The 17,835-nt window shown below is 35.0% G+C and overlaps 1 protein-coding gene across 17 annotated transcripts in view; it reads right to left on the bottom strand.

Moving 5' to 3' along the window:
- FUBP1 (far upstream element binding protein 1) overlaps positions 1-17,835 on the bottom strand; it is a 43,133-nt gene that overhangs the window by 16,751 nt on the left and 8,547 nt on the right. For 4 of the 17 annotated variants that reach the window (XM_030033997.2, XM_030034001.2, XM_030034002.2 and 1 more), the window contains 8 exons: positions 17,263-17,404; positions 15,946-16,106; positions 14,951-15,105; positions 14,784-14,863; positions 11,746-11,874; positions 10,990-11,064; positions 5,482-5,627; positions 329-3,949 (listed from right to left, as the gene is read on the bottom strand). In XM_030033997.2, the coding sequence (XP_029889857.1) occupies positions 3,911-3,949; positions 5,482-5,627; positions 10,990-11,064; positions 11,746-11,874; positions 14,784-14,863; positions 14,951-15,105; positions 15,946-16,106; positions 17,263-17,404 (927 nt within the window). In that variant the 3' untranslated portion in view covers positions 329-3,910. Of the gene's footprint in view, positions 1-328; positions 3,950-4,494; positions 5,113-5,481; positions 5,628-10,989; positions 11,065-11,745; positions 11,875-14,783; positions 14,864-14,950; positions 15,106-15,945; positions 16,107-17,262; positions 17,405-17,835 lie in introns of those variants that run through there. The other 13 variants (XM_030033999.2, XM_030034004.2, XR_003926145.2 and 10 more) reach the window with 12 other exon arrangements.

Below are 17,835 nucleotides of genomic sequence, written 5' to 3'. Positions count from 1 at the left end.
AATTAGATTTATGCAGCCATTTCAAAACGTAATTTTCCTGTGGTTGAATCTGTTGACTGCTCTTTGTACAGTTACCTATTGGAAGTCACTCTTTTGCCTCAATAAAATATTTACAAATTCAGAAACATCTTGGAAAAAAAGGTAATAAACTGCATGTTTTGAATGAATATTTATCCTAATAGCCATATAAATGTATTTTACTTCATTTCATGTGGGTGATGTTCATTCACAGAAGTACCAGTTGCTGCAATATCTTTCCTCTGAAGTTGTTATTGCAAACTAACGAAGGCAGGGATAGGAGCATAAAAAAGAGACAAAAACATTGCTATTATTATCCATCAGTTTACATTTATTGAGGAAAAACCATACAAAAACCATTATACAGTTAACGTGTACCCATATTACATACAATGTCAATGCAAGCTCAAAACCACATTTTTGTAAAGCATTCAATTTACCTCAAGTCCAAGCTGCATCTCCCTAAGACACTGTTCCCATCACAGTTGCCTTTTAAAGCCAATCTTCTTTTTACACACGGGTAGTTTCTGCAGAGAACACTTTTCTCAGGACGAAAAGGCATTTCACATGCACGCAAGAGAAATATTTGTGCATACATAAGAGTTTTATAAGCTATTACTAGGGAAGAGGGAATCCTGTCAACTGTATGCTTTCTGAAAAGCCCAGTCCTCCCTTCCACCCCCCACTTCCAGAAAAAAGCAAAATAAAAAGCTTTTAACATGCAATGGAGAACTTAAAAATTACTTTGGAAGAGAACAGGGGAGAAACAGTTTCTATCATCCAATAAAATACCACTACTAAAAAGATGAAATATTTCAAGATAGGCTGTGCAAGTGAATAATGATCCTGTCTGCCTGGACAACTTAGAGATGACTTACAATCATGCTAGACTGAAGATTATCCACCTGACATTTTATTTCATGTCCTATTGAAGTATAGGCTGCAGAAAGTGATATGAAAATGCTTTTCCTACTTTGAACATTATGCTTTCTTTTTAAACTTTTTGTGCTCTTCACATTCTATTTAATTTGAGGGACTCTTAAGGCAGGGGCGGGGCAGGGGGAAGCAGGAAACATTTTAACACACCTTTTGGACAAGATCATTACATTTCTAAGGAAGTCCAGTTTTCTTTTTGGATCAGGATACCTCCAATAATCTATTTTCTGTTCTCCTAAGAACTACTGAGTTTTGAGACAGAGTTGAAAAATAAACACTATGCTTAGCACAAAAATAGCATGCCTGTAAGCCCAGCAGTGAGAAAGCTGGAAGTCAATACACCTCAAATGCTACCCACAAGAACACCTCATCTTCCACACACTAGCAACATTCCAATAAACTGGCTTTTTCTTCTCTATCTCCTTCCACTGGCTGAATTTACAATTGAAAGACTGTGCAAGATATTTTAGGAACAAGAGTTGAAGAAAAAAGTATCATGTAAAAGGAAGTGAACAAATGACTCACCCCAACACTAAATTCACAGTATCAAAATCCAAATGGTACACACCTAACCTTTTCTCACGTCAAAAATTAAGTTACATATTAAACTACAGGAAATATTAAGTGGCTTGAGAAACTGAAGCACAACTATTAATTTAGTTCAAAAATTCAATATAGCTAAGCTTGGCTGTTTAGAAGAATAGAAGTTAAAATAGATGGTTTATATTATTAAATCACAGTTTAAAAAAACTTAACAGATTATGGAACATTTATGGTCAAACAAATAATACTTTAAAGAATGAAAAGTGATCAAAACAAAAATTATACCCTACACCATTATGTATGGGATACATTTCAAATCTGTTATGTTTTTGCCAATTTTACCTTCTACATGGAGCCCTTCTATGGTCCATGCTCATCGGCTCACCAATGGCATACACTCAAAGGATTCCTCTTTACTGGTAGTAACTATCTCAGGACCTGATTCTATGAGCTATGATTTGGTGCTTGCAGCATCTTCAGCACTGTGTGTGAAAATGAAGGCAGTATTTTTTGAATATTTTTCTTTGATGTACAGATAAGCAGGACTTTTGAAAGAGGAGCAGCACATTTCAGAAACAATAATCAACAAAAAACCAAATAGATGCTGCTTTACTTTAAGCTAAAAAAAAAAACAAAACAAAACAAAAAACAAAACACAACAAAAACCAGAAACAAAAACCTGTACCAGACCATCTGTAAGACATACAAACATTTTAAACTATCAAAATATACAGCAATTCAGTTAAAGTATCAAGAAACAGGATACGCTGACTGCTATATAGAAAAAATATTATTCGCTATACTGTTAACATTTAATTGGTGCACATGCTTTTTCAGTTAAAACATACTAATCTCTGAAACTCCAGAATCTGTTTTCCTAACATGTCAAGTATGAATAAGCAAACTAAGTTATCCAAAAATTCCACTAACACACTATAACTGTAAGACAAGTTATCAAGTTCAGTGATAACAACAAGAAGTCATATTCTTTATATTTAAGTCTTATGGGTTTGAGTGGGAATAGTGCCCTATTATAAAAAACATTTGTGAAGGCTGTTGACGTTTCTAACCAAAGTAATTCCTGCATATTTTAAAGGTTTTGATTCTTTATTTGCAACAATTAGCTATTTGAGGAAAAATAACAAAAATTACGTATTCTGATCAAGTTTAATTACTGCAATCTACTCATCTTTTCTAAAAAATAATAAAAAATAAAAAATAAAAAAAATAATAAAAAAACATATTTACCTAGAAATATAAACAGTTGTTTAAAAACTTAAAAGACTTTCCACTGAAATGGAACCGTGAGTAACAATGCATTTGGGGAAGCAGCAGATTGCTTTTCAATACACAACCACAAAGATCTCACAGGGACAACATTAATGTACTGAAATATATTAGTTTATATACTTCCTTAGGTTGTGCTTACCTGTTGCTTTTTTGCAGCAGAACCTAAGGTGGAAGGTCAGGGAAGGCACTGTGAAGTATAAATAATTGCACTGTTTGCAATTAATAAAGATTTTATACCTTAAATGAATCAAAATCAACAGCCTCCATTTTGTGAATGATAAAGAATCCAGTGAATTTAATTTTGCTCAGTTTAGTACATAGTAAATGCACCATTCTATACGATTATCTATAAAATACCATGCAAAATATCTGAACTATTAAACTTCATACCCTACACTAAAGATAGCAAATACCGTCCTAGCCTTTAAGCTACCAAAATAATTCCTAATTTTAAAAGGGATAAAAATAATTCCTTCTATTTCTACAGCACAATACATACATTGCTAATTACCTGAATAAACTACTTCAATTTTCAAGCCTTAACTTCTACTTCTCTGTGCAGCCACCCTAAAAAAATTTATTCTCAAAGCAACAATATGGTGTTCCAAAAGATAAAGCAAGTAACAGTCATAGAATTATTTAAAACATACCTACATCACTACATATCTGCAAACTATCTGAAGACAAAGACAACTTCTGTCTAACAAGTGGTTCCAAAGACTTCAATGTTACGATATGCATACTTTAAAACACTGAATGATACAGCTGTCTCAGGAGTACTAATGAAAAAAAAAAAAAACAACTATTACTTAGATAAACAGAAACATGATTTTCTTTAGCTATTGCTAAACGTTTCAGGAATACTTACCCACAAAGCTCATATTATGTGTATGTATATATATACGCAAACCTATGTTTCTGAATTAAGAAGCAATTATGATTTCCTAAGATACCAGCACTGTATTCCAACATAATAGTCACACAAGTATGGCATTTTCATTATGTGGAACATTGACAAAAAGATACTGTTGCAGTTCATCAATTTGTCATTCTGATGTACTTACAGTGCAATGCTCCTTGAAGGAACAATCAAGGATGATACACAGCACAGTCCTCCTCACCCCTATAGAGCTAGTTCTATACTGGCTGGATCAAACCTGCACTTCAACAGACAATGGCAAGACAGACTGTATTGCATGTAGTCTAATATATGCAAAGAGCCAATAAATATGCAAAGAGCAAACATAGGATTTCAAGAGAATCAGATTTTTAGTATGAGCATTAGAGCAATAAGAAGTTTCAAGTATATATAAAAAAATAATCAATTGATTCAAATACTTGAGTATTTACAAAAACAGAAGTTATCTGCTCTGCAGGAAGTTCTCAACCACTCCCCACCACTCAAACAAAACAGCGTTTTAAGGACAGATGCAATTTTTTGTAACTACTATGCATACCACATTGACTTTTCTACACTGAATTTTGAAGTGGACTACTTTAAACTGAAGGCTTAAGCATTACACTTAAAATAAGTATTGTAACTAGTCTGAAAAAATCCATAAAATAGTTATGCAGGAACAGTTTTGAAGTATTCAATTAAGAACAAAAGTTATCTGTTATAGCAGCTGCACAGGTCTGAAACAGTGGTCATGTATAAAAGGAAATTTCACTGTTAATGCAATGGAAGTATGCCAAAAGATCACCTTCTTAAACACATGCATTTTTAATCAAATAGAAAGAAAATTAAGGTATCAAGATTACTGATGCTAGGCAGCAAAATACAATGAATGAAAGAGATCCTCCATCTACAACTATTCTGCAAGAGGGGAAAAACATGCTAACAACAAGTTTTTAAACTCAACAAGGTTTCATGGGGGGAAAAAATAGCTCATTTGTGTACAGGTACCTTCATTCATCGTTGCAAATCAATCCTATAATTCTTTATATACCCACATATCCAACTTACCGACACAGGAGGTTTCATATTATTTATTGTAAAGCACAAAACAGGCATTTTAAAAGTGATAAAGTATACATTGAAAAAGTACATTTATATCACAAAGCATTGACCACATAATTGCAAATACATTTGCTGGAATGTGTACATCTACACTAATACTAAAAACAAACCATTTTTCATTTCTACACAGAAATATTACCTCCTATCAGTAGTGATAGATATTTTGTACATTTTCAAAAACACTATTTTTTTAACCAAACAAAATTAAGATCTTCATCAAGGCGTCTGCATCCATACATTTAACAAAGGTTTTTTCCCCCACACAATGAAGCAAATACTGTATTGTCCACTTCTTATTATTGGCCCTGTGCAGAAGAGATACATAAGAGATACACAAAAAGTTAAAGAAAATCCTTTAAATCGAGCTAACTCAGGAGTGAAGCCTTTAAGAAAGAAAAATTGGTTAATGTAAATGGTGGTGGCTTCTTGCATGGTTTTCAAAACCCTGGGAGGAGAAAGTTTTTCTTTTTTTAAAAAAAACCATAATCACCAAACATATGGATAGATACAGAGCTCAAGTTATCAGGTAAACAAAGTAGTCTATTAATTATTCTGATAGTTATTTCGCTAGAAAAAAAGATGCATACTCCAAAGGTAACAAAGCAGGAGACATGCAAAAAAATATCTACAACCACTGAAACAGTAGCCAGTCAAAAAACACTTAAACTTTATACCTGTGGTGCTGGAGGATGTTGTGGCATTCCCTGTGGACTTGTCTGGGCGTAATATGCTGCCTGTTGCCTGTAGTACTCAGCCCATGCTGCACTGTAATCTGGCTGACCACCTGGCGGAGCCCCAGCAGGGGCAGGAACTGCTTGACCTACAAGTAATGAAAATTATATAGCTTTGTTGCTGCAACAGAAATGAGAAGATTTCAAAAATCTCACTGCCTAACAAGTATCACCTAGCTTCTTGCAATATTCCTCCAAGGCTTCTGAATAATCTTGTGGCTGCTTTTTTTTTACCTAACCACTCATCCTATTATTTTAATGTAATGATTCCCATGTAAAGCAAAATTAAGGAACCGTAAGGACAGTTTTTTCTACCTCTTGAATCACATTTCAGAGCAAAAGTCTTTAAAGCCTACTGACCTAAACTGACCTGAACAACCGGTAGCATTTAAATTAAAATACAGGTCAACAGGCAAGATTATATCTTTTGTAATCCACCTAGATGGACTTTATCTTATTGTACAGACTGCATGTAGTTCACCAGATGCCAATTCATTCACTCCCCCAATTTTGGCCTCCTTGATGCAATTGCTAGGTTACTGCAGATTACATTTCTCAAGAGCATTAATTTTTGTAAGCATTTACTCCACCACAGAATATAGTCCTGAAACTTCTCCTTTCAACCTTCGCTTAAGGTCCGATACTCTAGAAATAACAGCGTGTACACACATACGTGTACACGCACGCATACTCTCCCAGACTTACAGCTGAGAACTACTGGTACTTCCAACAAAATCAACTTGTAGCTTAAAAATTCTATAAAGGTGGTAGACTAATACACAAGGACTCTTTAGTGTATCAAAAAAAAAATTACAGCCAACTTTTTAGGACCTCAGTCATGCTCTTCTTACAAGGAAGGTTTGTTGCAGACATCTTTACGTCCTTTACGCTCTTATTTCAGAAAGATCAAACACAGTCATTACCACTATCACCTTCACAATTTTTTATCTGAAAGGTGCTTTTGCAGTTACCACTGCAGAGCATACCTGACCCATAAGCAGAACAACACTCACTATCCTCTATCCAATCATCTGTCCTCACACTTGCATGCATCCAGACAGAAGGGTTTTGTATGGAGTGCTTCATTTTAAGTTTCTTTAATTTCCAAAACATGACATTTTTGTGATCTACATTCTTAAAGGGTTATTTTTTCAAATCAAAGTTTAACAGTCACCACCATTTCCCCAAGTTTTTTCTAGGACTAAAAAAAAAACCAAAAACCAAACCAAAACAAAAAACCAACCAAACCCAAACCACCATATCCAATCACACTACATCAAATAAATCCAAGCAAACTGCAAGCCTGCACCCTGTACAATTCCACGTACACCAAATCTTCTGTTCAGCTATCAAGAAAAAGGGGCAGCTTCCACAAGACAAGGGCTGAAAGTTTTCAATCCTACCTGAAACCACGTCACCTTTTATTTGGATACAAGAGCACCGAGCAACCTTCTGGGGAATATGAATATCAAGGATTCTACTGAACTGTTTTCTAGGGTATCAGATAGAAAGTTGGGTTTGTTTGTTTGTTTTTTAAATACTTTTACACAGAAAATTCACATGAAGAATACTAGCTATCCACACTCCTCTTACATATATGTGTATTCCCCAAATCCTCTCAAAAACATTAAGCATGAGCAGAGAATCTGAACATTTGGCAAAGCACTATCCTGAACATCTTCAAAATACAACCTTCCATTTTCCAACCCTCTATACAACTTACATAGTTTTTCCACTTACACTGTAGATACATTAAAATAACCCTTTTCATCACTTTTTGGGTTATACAATAAAGCAATTGTTTTCCTAGAAAATCTTACTTAAATTTCTTCATATCTTAAGAGCTGAAATCACATCTTACAATTTATAATTTACCAAAACTTAAAATTTACACTTCTGATCAATTATTTTAACCAAAATGATCTTTAATATGGTTACAAATTATCCCAGGATACATTTTTTGCAAGTTCACTATTACTTTATGAGATATCAATTCTACTTACAAATTATTTAGCTATGTCATAGCTGTCAGCACAGCTGAATGTCAAAGCTAAGGCATTTTTTGTGCATTATGACCCAAGAATCTTCTGACATTCAGCCAGCTATCCCAAGGCAGTGTTGAAATTCAAATAATAAAGCAAATATAGGAAGTTTAACATCTACTAAAAGATGTCAAACTGGGCTTCTGTCCTGAAATAGGTTAGTAAAAATTCAAAGTATTTTAGCTGCATCATTCCACTATTAAGTACTGCAAGTAATTCTGAACCTACACATGGAATTCAGCAGTTTAGTCAAAACTTCCTTTCAGTGTACAGAACTGCACTGAAACAGTACGTGCTCATTAATATCCAGAATCAACTGGAACACTAACAAAAAAGATTGATAAACTACATACAAAGGAAATACAATAAATGCAGAATACCTCCCTGTTAAGGAAGGCTAAGAAAGAAAATGTCAGATGATTCTACAGTTCTTCCACTACTCAAATCATCAAGTGTGATTCTAGTGAGAGAAAACTGTTCTTTGTCCTTTTTCCTGCTACTATGCTCAGGAATCATTACAGAACAGTTCCACTACTTTATAGTTGCGGGATTCCATAATAAGTCAAAGCCACAATATATTAGAATGACTTTAAATGATAAATTTACAAACTCCTATGGTGACATACAGGTCATTTACTAAAATATGACTTCACGTTTAGAGGGAACTGTTATCGTTGGGAGATTTTTAGGGCCTAGTTATGCAAATCTTTATTTCAACTCTTGCAGGGAAAAGTAAAAATATTATGTCTTCAAAAGCTGAACTAATGTCTTGTTACTTGGTAATACTAAAGGGAAATTCAAAACAAATTTTCTGAATTTATGAAGTAGGTTACCAAGCAAATAGATGGTCTGGGTCACCTATAAGGCCCACATACAGTAACCTACCAGTGCGCATGTGTATTTTCCTAGCTTTTCAGTCTTATTTTTAATTGTATTTGCTACTCAAGGCAATTATTCCCTGACCAAAACAAGAGCCTGAAAAAGGAGATGGACTTTGCCACTATATTTGTGAGTTGGAAAACAGGTTATTTTCAAGTCACCGTTCTATACACTGAAAAAAATAGGAAAGTGTTCTCTGTGATTAGCCGAGTCATATCGCACCAGTAGGATGCCACTTTGGAAAACAGTATTATGGTTTTGATGGGAATATTCAGGAGTGCTTTAGATGAGGAAATCCAGAGCACCAACTGCAGTATCACATGCAACTTGTTCAGCTCAGTACTGTCACCCTCATAAGCTTGCCACATGGATTATCAAAGTAGTTTTCTTCATCAGCAAAACCAGAACTGCTTGGGCTCAGCATGTCCCAAGTTTCAGTTCAGTTCTCCAGAACAGGCGTTTGTGTAATTATCTGTGTTGTGAAAAATCTGAAAGAAGGGTTTAAGAGCAAGTGACCTGTAATTACTACCTTTCCCCTTTTGCACAACTTAATGGGGACAGAAGCATTACAGTACTGCAGGAAGCACAAACAGTAGTAGCTGTGTTTGAGAGCCAGGAGACCACACGAACCTGCTGATGGACAGCCTTCCTGTTCATCAGATCTTCTACTACTTCTTAACATTGCTGTTAAGGAGGTAGGGAAAACCACCTCCATTTAGCACTGAATCAACTCTAGGTGAATTCTCTGCCCTTCAATCTCACTTGGTCAGTTCTTCCTCTTTTCTAAGTGGACATCAAGAGAAACGGTATCTTCCATATCAAGATTTTCAACATGCTGAAGAAGCAAAAAAGCTCTCACGATTTACACAGTCAAGTTATACAGGTCCAGACATGAAGAGTTCTCCTTCAGGCAAAGAACTCAATTTGAAGTAGAAAAAGAAACAAAGATCAGAACTGCCCTTCTGTTTTTCCTCTTATTTGATTGTTGTCTTAGGATTTTTTAATTTTGCATTTTAAGAGGAATTCTTTACATGTCCCAATGTCTATCTTTTTTGGGTTCACACTCCTCTTTGGACTTCCAGAAACTCTATCCCAACACCTTATAACTAGCCATTATTTAATTAGAACAAACGTAAGACTAGTGCAACCCAGACTTTGCTTTCCAGAGATAGCAAATTAGAAAGATGGCAGAGCCCCTGCCAACAAATTACATTATTCTTTAAAAAGGCAGTGGAAAAAAACCCACAACTTTGCGTTGAAAAATGTGAGCTGAACTAACAGAGACAATAATTTGAAAAAAAAAAAGTAGTTAAATGAAAAGAAGAGGAAAAATGAAAGGCCCATCACATCTTAAAAATCATGTTTGGGAGTTCTGTTGCAATTTTCTTAGTCTGATATACAATTCTTGAAGTAAATAATCATTATATGTTTTCTGTTTCATTTCATCACTTATGCTGTGCCAACATAAAGAAGAATAAAGGTAGTTATGTCTTGGCAAATTATTTGAGATCAACCTGGTAGAAGGTTGTTTGTAAGAGGAATTAAGCATCCTATTAATCTTAACTCCAAATGCTTTTTGATATTCCATGAGAAAATGGGGTGCAGTTGGAAGAGGGAAAAAACCAAACCCTCTCACCCAAACAAACAAAAAATACAAACTAGATGCTGCTATATGTCTGGTCAAACAGAGATACCAGGGAAAGCACTGGCATTCATAAGCCCGCTAGCCCTCAGTATACAAATCTACACCAACTGCAACATCCATGGGAGGACACTGTGGACAAAATAGAGCTGCAAGACATTGCCATGATTTAAGAGATAACAGCACCTTCTGCCAATGCATCAAGACCATATATTTTTTTCCTTATTCATTAAGTGATGAAATCATCAACTTAACAAGCAAATACATTTCAGTTTCAAAAGTCAGCTCAAGCAAAATATTTTTAAAAAGCTAGCAACAACATATAACCTGCAGTTTAAACACAGCGCTGAAGTGTTGCAAAGCAAATACTATTTAAAAAAGGGCATAATATACATGAAAGCTAGTCATGATGCCTTAATAACCTGGAAAACAGAAAGCAAGTTACAAGAAAAAAAATATCTGTAATCTTAAGAGCATTAGGAAACAACTACCAAACAAGAGAAATAACAGCTTCATAAAGTAGATCAAAGTTGAACTCAGAAACTTATGAAATATACTTTAAAAACATACTTAAAAAAAATTTCTCAGATTGAAATATTTAAAAGATGTTGTTTTCCAATGATCAAATACAGACATCTCATTAGGTATGAAGTATTTTCACAAAGCTAATTAAAGCATTTACTTGTACTCATACTAGTTAACACAACACAAATTTTTAAGTCTGTTTTTCTGCAGGGTTCAGGGCCTCTAGCAGTACATGGTTCAGAAGACACAAGGAGTGTGCATTGTTATTTTTTGGGGGTAAAAACCCCATGTCATCAAAAGAGATATGCAAGTCTCTGAAAACAATTCTAATATGCAACAACAGAAGAAAACATGCACACGTACCCATTTTTTTGTAGTACTCTTCCCAGGCCTTGGTATAGTCAACCTGCCCTGCTGGTGCTGGATTTGGCTGATCTCCTGCATCACATTAAAAATAGGCAAATTAAAACTACTGGGTTTTGTTTCATACACAGAACAATTTACAAATAATCAGCTAAATTTTTCAGTAACAATCCCAAATAACATCACTGAAATCTGACACTATAAACCTATGTGGTACATGCTACTACAAATATAAACTAAAAAATTAGTAAAAGACACCACAAAGAAACAAAGAATTGTTTAAAGTGTTCAGCATGTTTTCAAGATTCAGGAGATGCACACCACTCGGAGTACAAAATACTACCCAAAATTTAAGCAGTAAGCCTCATCCAGGCACAACAATTATATTAATACAACTAAATACTACAATTGTAATTGTCCTAAAACCACTGGACGTGATGCAACTGTTTAAGCAAACGACAATCAACAGTTTGGCTCATTCCCTTTTTACTTAAGACTGACTGTACTATGTAGACATAATTAAGTCAGCCCAAGTTGCAGCACAATTCTCTTTGGAGTATACTACAAGATAAATATGTTACCCTTACTACTGCTGAAATTAAGAAAAGCAAATGTTGAATGCTGTAAGCAAGAGTTTTCCAAGAAAACCAACTACCCTACAATAAAATAACCAAATATATGAAGACAACAATAAAAAATAATGGGGCATCGACACCCCCAGCAATAAGAAATTTATCAGTTTTACTAAACAGCTACCTTGTCCATTAGTTTGGGTTGTAGCTGGTCCACCAGGAGGGGCTGCAGGTGGTGGCTGTGCTTGCTGCTGATAGTAGTGAGCATAATAAGCTGCCCACGCTGCTGAATTGGGATCTGTTCCTGGCTTACCTATGAAAACAAAACATAAGCATTTATAAAAGTAGTATGAACAGAATGCTGTCCTCAATTAACCCTGTCCTAAGCACTCATTTTCCTCCAAGGAAAAATCCATCTAAACCAAATAACCGCGTACATTGTGTAATTATCTTTTCTTTCAGCTTCCAATCAGGTGTCAGACAAGTGTATTGCACACAGTATACTTTCATAGGACTGATGAGAGAAAAATCATTCTAGAACCCTTACTACTACAATGTCATTTTAAAATTTTTAAATGTGATAAACAGAAACAGATTTTCAAGTTTATTTAAACAGTCATGTTACTAAATGGTAGCAACAATGAATCATTCTAGCACCAAACAATTTCAGTGGTTTTATTTCTGTTATAACCTCACACTAATGACACTGGCACAGGCGGAGGAGGCATGCCAAATACGTATTTCTGAAACAGAAGAATACAAATCTTACTAGGTATTTGCAATGCTTGTCAGTTAAACTTTAAGGTAACAGTAAGATACAGAAACACAGTATTTTAAGAACCTAAATCCCCACACATGGCTATAAATCACCACTGTCTACTTACAGCTCTTTTTAGTATAACATATAATAGCAACATCTGCATTTTCTACAGCTATCTCCATGCTTCCCTTATTTTTAACTACATTTAAGCAGGCCAACAGTGCTGCTTCCTAGAACCTTACTTCTCTGTTTTTCACATATAGCCTTTAGGTATGGCTTATTCTTGCTGAACCACAAAGATTGATTACATTACCAGATTGGCAATCCACAAAAACTGCAAATCTACTATTAGAGAACATAATATTCTATAACACAACCAGCATCCTTTAACATTACTTGCCTCCTTAAAGAATAAAAGTACCTGCAAATAAATGCGGCCAACTGAGACGAGAACTTCACGTAAGGACATAGACACAACCGATCCTTTACAATAACTATACATAGGAATGGAAGTACATTCCCCCCCCCCCCCCGCAAAGAGAAAATAGGTAAAGCAGTGACTAATGGAAGAGAAAGAAATCCCCTGAAAAAGCGATTCAGGGAGAAGAAATCCACAACACAAGATTTCTTGCAGTGTTTCATTTAGCATTAAAGTCAGATGTAACCACTTAAAATGCACACAGTAGTATCAGCATACAGAAAACAATGTTAACACGCTGTTTCCTTTTTAAATTACACTGCTTCCATCAACAATAGTGGATTTAAACTAACATGTACTATATTCTAAGGTTACCTGCAAATATCAAATAAGCCATTGCTCGGTTCCCCCCCTCATTCCCCTTAGTAGCTATTTCTCTAGAATAGAAGAACACAGAGTGGTATTCATTAAATTTCCAAAGAAATCTGACTGTAGTAACTAGCTCCACTTTCACGTGACAAGAGGTAAGCATGGTTCTGGAGAAAGCACCTCTGAAAAAAATACTAAAATAACCCATTTGTTACAATGAAATGAGCAACTAAGTGGAAAACTGTACAAAACTCATCCAAATAAATGCTAGTCGAAAGAAACACCAACTTCAACCACACATAGGAAAGCTTCATTAGACTTTTAAGGAGTATTTATCCAAAGAATGGTTATAAAATCATCATCAAGATGACAACAAGGTGAGTATTTGCCATTTTTCTTACCAATCTTTATGTAGATAAATTACTTTATAAAAAAAGAAAAGGTGGTATGAAAAAGGCTGTAACTTTTGGCAGTGGTTTTGGATTCAATGACACTTTTGGTATGTTGAGACTTCAAGTCAAGTCACTTTGAATCGTTCGACTTTTAAATAATGACAATATGCATTTTTAAATCTAAACTGAATGCATGCAGAGCTACTTTTTATAAAAGTTTGGGAACTGAAACCAGAGACGGTTCTTTGCCCAGAAAGGATATATAAAAGACTTGAACACGAACAGAATTCTCTGTAAATTATAATATCCTCCAAAGCCCTCCCCTTTTTTACTAATGGAACTTGTGTCAGGACCAGTAGCTATCAGAAAATATTTATTCCATTTATAACAAAAATAAAATTGAGATCTTTTGGCTGAAGTTCTGAAGAAGCTCTACCTCAAACAAATGAGGTACAAGTGACTCAAGCATCTAGCCTTACCATGCCTCTGTGACTGCAGTTCCGTTTCCCCATATGCTCTAGTCCAACCAAAGGACGTAACTTAAAGAAAAGCAGGATACTAAAACTTTGGGAAGTTGTAATTAAGTAAAAATTCCCGGTCTTGACAGAGATAAACAGAAATAGAAGAAACAGATTCTACAAAGATGTGTTTCAGAAGCAAATACAAAACTATTATAAGCAAAAGCTCAAAATACAGTAAAACCAGTTAGGATTGTGTATCAACAGCAGTTCAACAAAAGTTTTATCCCTCAAAAAAGGACTGAGCAAAATACATTTGTATCATACTCCGAGAAGCATATCCTCATATAGTTCAACAAAAGCTAGAAATATATAATTTAGCATAAACTGCAAAGTCAGGATCAGTGAGATTGTAAAGGGCATTGTTTAGAATAAAAAAGTCATTGACTATTAGTGAAAGAAAACACATCCTCAATAAAGAACTTCATGTAAAAACATCCATTGTAAGAAAAATGAACTGATTTGGACAAAATCAGTTAACGAAGTCTTGCAAAAAGTATCATAAATTGGGATGCAATGTCAATAACGTTTAGTAAAGAAGCATATTCCAACTGTAACAACTGCATTTCAACATCTCACAAGCAACATGTAGGAAGCGTAAAACATACGTAAACGGACAATCAGTAAAGAAAAGCCTGAAGAATAGGAGCTTTTTCAGATATACCAGTGTAACACAAATGAATTATGAAATGTATATACTTGTAAGGACAAAACAGATGCACTCAAAGTATACTCACACTACAGTACAGCTGTGACACTTCTTACCTGGATCTGGTGGATTTGGTGGCTGCCAGTGCGGATAAGCATTTCCCCATCCTTGTGGAGCATATGGAGCTGGAGGACCACTATAAAAGATGAAGTCACACACATACAGTGAAAGCCAGTCCCAGGGTCACCCTACAAAAAAGGAAGCTAGCTGAAGCAGTACTTACTGGGGTGCAGGGCCAGGAGGCCCTGGATTATAAGGAGCTGGGTTATACGGTCCCATGGGAGCACCAGGACCTGGTGGCCCAGGAGGTCCATGTGGGCCAGGAACAACACCATGGGGTCCATGGGGAACAGGTGGACCCAATGGATTTACTGGACCCTGTAATAAGAGTAACACGCAGATGAAATAAACCTTGAAGTTCTCCATTTTTCAGCAATTCAGAAGATAAATCTGAACACTTTAAGAATGTAATCTAAAAGGTTTGATTGTTTTTAAATAGAGACATTTCCCTGGAGAAAACAGTCTTTTTGAAGATTAATTAGGCTTATGGCTAGTTGAAGAGAGTTAAAAGCAGCCATGGCAGTAATAGGAACCAAAAAGAAGCATTTATTTTGGTTCTTTCTTGAGGGAATAAAAGAATTTTACAAATAAACATGGATTTTTCCGCAAGTTGCATTAAAAAAACCCCCACAAACTTAAACAAGACTATCAGTGTTTCAAAATAAACTGATATATCTAAATGTGGCCAATCTTGCTAATTAAATATTTGCAAGATCAGGTACAAAAAACAGGTAGCAAATTTGATTACATGCATACACACGTGAACAGAAGTGCAGTGAAATTTCAGAGTGTAAACTTGGATTAAAACTCTACCTAAACATAGTGAGACTGACTGTTTAGTAGCTTAAGAGTATCAAGGATATCTTTGAAGTTGTTGAATTTTTCATTAGGCACAAAGTGTGCATCTTGGAGAACACATCATTAAAATACACTGTATTACATTGAAGAAAGTAACTGTTTCTTTCCATTTCAAGTTTTTGCTTCTTTTGGTGCATCAAGTTACATTTATACTACTTTAAACCCAGATTACCATTATTATTGATTTATTATCTGATTAAGGAACTTGGAAGTGAAATGGAAGAGAAGTCTCCACAAATGAGACTTGCTTCCTATTCTGTTTCGTTATAATAGTAAACCAAAACATAGCTATACACTCACGCCAATCTTTTCTTCTATAAGTTGTCGTGCATAATCTATTTGCTGGGGTGTTCCACGGATAGTAAACATCTTCATGTTTGGATCCGCATTAGGTGGAGGATTTCTTTGAAGTTCTATTCTAGCACCAGACTGCTGGCTTATGCTTTTAATAGTTTCACCACCTACAATGCAACATACAGCTTTTATGACATGCATTAAAGCAAAAATACTAAGATTCACATCAGAGAAAGTCTACTGCATGGAAGCTGAAGATAGAGAAGTGAAAAGACACCTATTCTTCTGAGCCATACAAGAACATTCTAACAACAACTAAAAAAAAGCCTCTCCTGTGTACTATAGAGCTTTGATTGCAAAAGACCACAATATTGTTACTCAGAACAGCAAAGAATTCCTACATTGTCTGGTTTTTCCATTCATGTAAAGATGTAAGATTAGATATGAGTAACAACCAATACCAATAGTTATCAGTAAATACAACCTTAAAGCCTAAACTCCCTATAAAGCAGCAGGCATGCACAGATGACAAAAAACCCCCAGAAGCTGACCACATGGTAAAGTCCACATTTTTTGCAGTGCACTAAAACCAGAAAGTTAAATTCCCTAAACTAATTCCTCCTCTTTAGGATACTGAGAAGTTACTTGTATCATTAGTAGGCACAAAGTTGTCAAAACAGGCGCCATCAGGCATTTAAAAAAAAAAAAAAAAAAAAAAAAAAAAAATCAACCTTCCAGCTCAAGAACTGAACTATGTCAGCCTATTTCTTGTGTCTGGAAAACATACTGCAAACAAAAGATTAAGATAACTCAAGTGTTTCACTTAGAAGCATACAGTAAATTATTTTTAAAACAAAATTCTTTCAGAAGTAATTATTTTAATAAACGTACACCAAGAAACTCCAGGATTCCACTGTAAAAGATCTTCATTGGAATATGTGAAAACTAGTTTTAGGAGTTACAGATGCAGTTACACTAGGCTCATCAAGCATTATCAAATGCAAGTTAATTATAAGATACATCATTTAAGTATCTACCAAACACTACCAGTGTAACTCAGTACTTACTACTCAAAAAAAAAAAAGGTTAGATAAATTAATTGGTTCTTGACTTTTAAGTACTGAAGTATGTGTTTTGGTGAGGAAAATATGAAAAGAATATTAGGAGTGCTATGATTTAGCAGTATTAAGTTGCTCTACCATACATGAAACTATTTGCAAAGGCTTCTCTTGAAACATCTCTCTAGTATGGCTATTTGTACAGACAGAAAAGCTGAGGTTTTTTTAACCACATACAGATACACATATATATAAGATAAATTGCCTTTGCCAATGATTAATCCAGTTTTGCCAGTGGGAACAATAAAATTGAATTCCTGTAATCCACCAGGAGGCCCCATGTTCCAGTTGCCTTGGCCTCTACCCCTTCCTCGACCACCAGGTCCTGGTCCACCAGGGTTACCAGCCTAAAAAGAAAACGCAACAAATTAGCATGCTTTATAAAAATTACCGCAAACCAATTATTAATGCGAACTGGTTACATCACATCATTTGTTAAGAAAAAAAAAACTGATTTACTACTCAGGTAGTTTTGATAGTTAAAACAATATCTTTTACAGAAGACCTAAATTACATTTTAAAAGATGTTCTGTACAGCTCTGCATATGAAAGATGAAGGAGAAAAGGATATAGAAGAAAGCAGAAAGTTTCACATGAACAAGTATCTAATTTCTGTCTGCCTTCTGTAAATGCAGCAGTGGAGCTCATCTCACAATAAGCATTTAAACCATCTTTTAAACACTGATTACAACCAAAAGTAACAGCATATCAGCTATTAATACAAGAGAACAGAAGCAGCTCTAAAACCAGCCAGATCAAGAACTACCATGACTTTGAA

Source organism: Aquila chrysaetos, chromosome 12 (genome assembly GCF_900496995.4).
Source record: "Aquila chrysaetos chrysaetos chromosome 12, bAquChr1.4, whole genome shotgun sequence".
Classification (NCBI taxonomy): domain Eukaryota; kingdom Metazoa; phylum Chordata; class Aves; order Accipitriformes; family Accipitridae; genus Aquila; species Aquila chrysaetos.
Note: the sequence above shows the minus strand (reverse complement) of the source record. Positions and strands in the feature narration are given on the sequence as shown.